Source organism: Hermetia illucens, chromosome 4, assembly GCF_905115235.1.
Source record: "Hermetia illucens chromosome 4, iHerIll2.2.curated.20191125, whole genome shotgun sequence".
Lineage (NCBI taxonomy): Eukaryota > Metazoa > Arthropoda > Insecta > Diptera > Stratiomyidae > Hermetia > Hermetia illucens.
In genome coordinates this window covers 69053475-69059598 of record NC_051852.1, presented here as the reverse complement: position 1 = coordinate 69059598, position 6124 = coordinate 69053475, and the positions used below count along the sequence as shown (strand labels likewise).

At 45.8% G+C, this 6124-nt stretch overlaps 1 protein-coding gene across 1 annotated transcript; it reads left to right on the top strand.

Annotated features, from left to right (window-relative positions):
* The first annotated feature begins 1127 nt into the window (after positions 1-1127).
* LOC119653971 lies at positions 1128-2363 on the top strand. The gene has a single exon (XM_038059133.1). It carries the CDS (start codon positions 1128-1130, stop codon positions 2361-2363), a length of 1236 nt encoding a protein of 411 aa, XP_037915061.1.
* Positions 2364-6124: the final 3761 nt, after the last annotated feature.

Below are 6124 nucleotides of genomic sequence, written 5' to 3'. Positions count from 1 at the left end.
CCGTGCAATCTGATAGCCGCAACTGCACCACAATACACAAGTGATTGTAGTTGCAGCAGCGACATATCAGCACACAGTCGAGATGCAATCTCATCATTGATTTGAGATAGAATTCCCGGAGTTGCTGGAGATACATAGAGCCTGGGAATACCTGGTCTATGCAAAGGATCCATATCCGAGAATTCTATACACGCTCTTTGGAATTCGTCCCGAACCTCAGCGGAAACCTCAGGTGGACGGTGGAGAAGAGTGCTTCGGCGAGTACTGAACCTGTTGTCTGCAGTGCGGCGTGGTATTGTTGATTCTGCCGCCTCTGCCCCCATCGACTCTCGGTCACCAGTTTCCCCGATGACTTCAAGTCGAATACGCTCCCTGATGGTGGCCGGGATTGTGTCACTGCGAGTAATAAAGCGGTACTGGTCTGCGACTCGCTGCACAGTCACGTGCGCGAATTGCGGAAAACGCGCGACGAATCTCTGGTGCAACAAGGGGTGGTGAGATGTTGTACCCGCCCCCGCCGTTATTTCGTAGTAGGAGCGGATGATGACGAGGTTCATTTCTTCAGTCCATTTCATCCGCTTTCTACGCGAACCTGCTAATGTGGTCGCCACAGATTGTGGCGAAACAGCTGCAGCAGGCAGAGCTCTGCTCCTGGTCGTCGTGGCGCCTAGACGTCGAACCGCCCCACGACTAGCGGTTTCGACGCCGTGCTGTCCATAACGAGAGCCCGACCCAGTCACAAGTCAGACGACTCCCGCCGGTTATCCGTACCGGACCTTAAATTTCTCCTTCTTCTCATTTTTGGTAGTGCATTTTATCCCTAGCTACCAGGTGTTGAGATAGCTTCCTTAGTGAGTAATCTGCAAGACAAGTGTGTTTCTGCACTTTCTTTACAAGGCTACACCATAGACAAGCGGAGAGAAGTCGTTAAAGCAAGCAACTTGTGCTTCAACTGCATGCGTGCGCATCAAGTGTACGAATGCACATCAAAGGCAGCGTGTAAAACTTGCGGAAAAAAATACCATTCTATGCTGCATTCTACGACTACGGACAAGTCTGATGCTCCGAAAAAGTCAAACCCGAACCATTCTGACCAGTCCCAGAGCAATCTCGTGAATCGGGAGAACATGTGGACGGTGCTATTGACAACCGCAATAATTGAGCTGCGCAATGTCAACAGCGACTTCAGCAAACTGCGCGCGCTAATAGACCAAGGCTCCCAGAATTCCTTCATTACAGAATACGCTGCAAATTTATTGGGGCTGAAACGAGAGCGTGCCTCAGTGATCATATCCGGAATTGGAAGTGCAACCAGGAAATGTAGAGGACAAGTATCAATAACCACGACGGAAAAATGCTCAAATGGTGAAATAGGTACCATCGCATTAATCATTGATACAATCACGAAGCCTCTTCCTTCTGCGACGACTCGCAATGATGGTGATATTGGGTTGACCCTCGCAGTCCTAGCTGATCCAGATTATAGAATTAAGGGCAGAATCGATGTTCTCCTTGGAGCAGATATATACGGGGATATTCTATTGGACGGAATTATTCACGGAACCCCAACAACACAGAAAAAGAAGATCGGATGGATTCTCTCTGATCTGATAGCAACCCCACAAGCAGATAATATTAGCATCAGTTTTGTCAATACCAACGATTTGGACAAAAGACTTGAAAAATTCTGGATTCAGGAAGAGGTAGTTTCCAGAGGGATGCTTAGTAAGGAAGAAAAGGAATGTGAAGCGCACTATCAAGCGACCACGAAACGATTGGAAGATGGACGATTCGAAGTGCAGCTCCCACTCAAAGCTGACCCAAGGATACATCGGGCACCATCGAGTAAGGCTGCGAATCTGAAGTACGAAGCGCACGAGAAGAGGATGCTCAAAAACCCAAAATTGCTTCGAGAGTACAATGAATGCTTGCAAGATTACCTAGATTGCGGACACATGGAGAAAATACCAAAGGATGAAATGAGTTTACCGTCATATTACCATATCAAGGAATCCCTCAGAACGACTAAGGTACGAGTGGTCTTCAATGTATCAGCAAAAACTGCATCTGGGAAATCTTTGAATGACTTGTTGATGACAAGACCAACCATACAAAGTTTGATCATCACACTTCTTTTGCGATGGCGTTTGTATCCCGTCGTGCTAATAGCAGATGTGGCAAAAATGTACCGACAAATACGAGTCCGAAGCAAGAGTGCAGATCTCCAACGGATCGTGTGGCGCCCAAACGAAGCAGATGTAATTCGTCATTACCGGTTAAAGACAATTACATTCGTTACCGCAAACGCTCCGTTCCAGGCCACCAGAACACTGTACCACTTGGCCATGAACGAGCAAGATTGATTTCCAAATCCAGCAATATATTTTTATGTTGACCACCTAATAACCGGAACAGACACTGTCGAGGAGGCGCTAAGCCTCTACACGGAATTAACCCATCTGCTTAGAATGGGTGGGTTGAACTGCGCAAATGGAACTCGAGGCTAGACGAAGTGTTGGAAGCCATACCAGAGCATCACCGGGGATCAGCACACCCACTTAATTTCAACAAGGAAGATCGAGTTAAGGCATTGGGATTGCAATGGCATCCTTAACGAGACATGTTTATGTTCAACATTCATGCAAAGACCCTATCCACAGGCGGGCCAACTAAAAGGAGAGTGACATCAACGATCGCATCTTTATTTGATTCACTTATATGGTTGTAGCCCATTATGATCAAAGGAAAGGTCTTTATGCAAAAATTATGGCTTCAGAAGTTGAAATGAGATGACAAGCTACCACCGGAATTAGCACAAGAATGGCAGACATATCTAGCGGAAATTACAAATCTCCGAGTTATTGAAGTGTCAAGATCGATTGGGACTACCTCCAAGGACCGAATCGAGTTACGTAGATTTTGTGACGCATCGAGAACGGCTATCGCGCTGTGATCTATATTCGGATCCTCAAGCACTCGGAGGAGCCCAAGGCTAGATTACTAACAGGTAAAACGAAGGTAACACGGATTGCTGTACAAACCATACCACGATTTGAGCTCAATAGCGCAGTATTGTTGACCAAACTGATGAATCAAGTTAAGGCCTCAGTTATTAGTTGGACTGGACAGATTCAGCGATTGTACTCTCTTGGTTAGCCGACCATCCAGCTCGATGGAAAACTTATATCTGAATCGAGTGAGTGAAATTCATGCAAGCAGCACACACGGAACGATGGCATCATGTGGGAACGCACGAGAACCCTGTTGATTGCGCTACACGAGGATTGACCCCAGCACAGCTAAACGAATTTGTGTTATGGTGGAATGACCCAAAGATTCTCACATCCGTTACTGTCAGCTTCCCAACAATGAAGTGTTACGGGCAGAAGAACAGGATCTAGTGATTGATAAATTCTCCAACTATATGAGGCTAATCCGTGTAGTTGCATATTGCAGACGACTGTTGCTTGGCGCAAGAAACGCAAGCGTGGATGGCGAATGACCACATCGAGTGGCATCACATTCCACCAAGTAGTCCCCATTTCGGTGGACTATGGGAGGCCGGAGTTAAATCGGTGAAATGACACCTCTTGAAAACCTTCCGAGAATCCCTTCTAAACATCGAAGAAATGTACACCGCCCTCGCTCAAGTCGAAGCATCCTTAAACAGCAGGACTTTAGCACCATTAAGTAGTGATGCGAGCGACGAAGATGCGCTCACATCTGCACACTTTCTAATCGGAAGTTCTATGTTTGCACTACCAGATAAAACACCGGACAACGTCAAGGAACTATGACGGTGACAGCTAACTCAAAAATTGTCAGCCGAATTCTGGAACCGATGGCATCAAGAATACCTGTCAAGATTACAGGAACGTCCAAAATGGTCAAAACCAATTTACAACCGGGCATGCTGGTATTGGTAAAAAATGAGAAAACTCCTCCCACAAAGTGGCCGCTGGCACGAATAATCGACGTACATCTAGGACAAGATGGATTGGTCCGAGTAGCAACGATTAAAATGAATGGACATATCACAAATCGGCCAGTAGTGAAACTGTGTCCTTTGCTAATAAACGACGAATCCCCACGAGAAACCAATAAACCGGTGCAAGAAGCAGATAATGACGAGCACCACGAACCACCTCCTTTGAAGCGAAGACGTTCATAACCAACAATTCTATTACGCCCTCGTGGACATTAATGTTAGCAACTATAATATCACTCTGCGTATCACATGTAACGGCCATCGTAAGCGTGAAAAATTCGAGTGGAGGTTTCTACCTAGATGAGTTAGGAAATGCGGTTATAAATAGGGGAACATTCCAATTTAACATCCACGTACCCTGGAGTGACAACACAGACAACATAAAAATCCAAAATGTAATTCAAAGAGAGACTCAACCAGCATTTAGTGACCCTGAATGATCACATTCAGCATCGATCAACATCAATTCAGTTCCTGAAATCACGACAAAGGAGAGGTATACTGGGAAAAATACTCACAGCTGTCTTTGGAGTGAATGATCAAATGTGAGTGCATACAGCGAATCAATGAGTTCAAAAAATGGTATGTTGCGGTCGACAAGAATAAAACCCATGTTCATTTCTTGAATGCATACCAACAGGCTTTGAAGTTTTTGATTGAAGCACTGGCTAAATACGATTGCTTGTGGCGAATTGTATCAAACCAAGCGTCCATTTGGGCATGTTCACACATAACTGACGTAGTTACAATATTGAACCGCACTATGAGGCTGCTACCACCATCCCTAGCATCAACCCAACGCAGCAATCCAGACCAGTTACGACCAGCAGAAAATCACGATACAAGGATATTCGCCAATATTCGACGTACATCACTATGATCTTATACAAACCTCTGCACAAAATTTCGCATTTGAGGTAAATTTATTGCACCCTAAGACATACAGATATAACGTCATCATCATATAAGTGACCTTATACCAATGGCCAACGTTGCTGACTTAGTTTTTTTTCAAATCCCTTCGTTCCTCGGTCAAATCCTTAATACGTAAGTCTAGAAACGAATATTTGTCCAGCGTGGAAGACTCACTAAAGCGCGGAAACCTGAAACCTTCCTAGTCCCACATTCGCAACTCCCGCTGCCCTGTCTAGTTATCCCCTCCGTCCATTAAATTCCCTGGCTTCTCAGCTAACTCCCCCCAACTATCTTGTGATTTACTCTGCCGCTACTTTTCGTCAGTCTATGTTCCCCTCCTTCCTCCGAATCCCTCCCGATTTTGGATGTAGCCTGCCCCGCATCGCCTACTATTCTCCTTCTTACCGCTATCCTTGTCGAACACCTCATTGGCAAACTTGATGCCAACGTTGGATCTGGCTATGATGGTGCTCCAAACCTCTTTTTGCTCAAAACTGGTAAGTCCATCTCCTTTCCCCTATGTCTTATTTTCAACAAAAGCCTCGAAGAAAATCATTTTCCCTGCTTGCGGAAAAAGGCTCATTTTCCCCATTCATAAAAGTGGCGATCGTTCGCTTGCCGAGAATTACCGTCCCATTTCCCTCCTCTCCTCCTGTTTAAATCCTGGAAAGATATGTCAGCGACTGGTTGTCCGCCCACTTTGGCCAACACATAGTGAAAGGGCAACACGGCTTCGTTAAACGTAGGTCCACTGCCTCCAACCTGCTCGACTTTACCAACTTTGTCGCCAAATGTCTAAATTCACGGCAAGAAGTGCATACCATTTACACTGACTTCGCGAAAGCCTTCGACACTGTAAATCACAAGATACTTCTATCCAAACTCTCGTTCCTAAACGTTCCCATACCACTTGTTTTATGGCTTGCCTCTTACCCTTCCAACCGATCCTACCGCGTCTCTTTTGACGGCTGTACTTCCCGCTCCTTCTCCCCTTTTTCGGGCGTTCCACAGCGATCTATTCTGGGTCCTTTGTTATTTTTATTTTTTATTAACGACCCTCCTCCTCTCCTTACTTGTCCCTGTTTGCTCTATGCAGACGACCTTAAGCTGTTTTCCGCTATATCGTCGCCTATGGACTGTGTTTCCCTTCAGTCTAACCTGGACACTCTGGTTTGTTGGTGCTCGACTAATGGTTTAGCGCTAAACGTCAGAAAGTGCCAC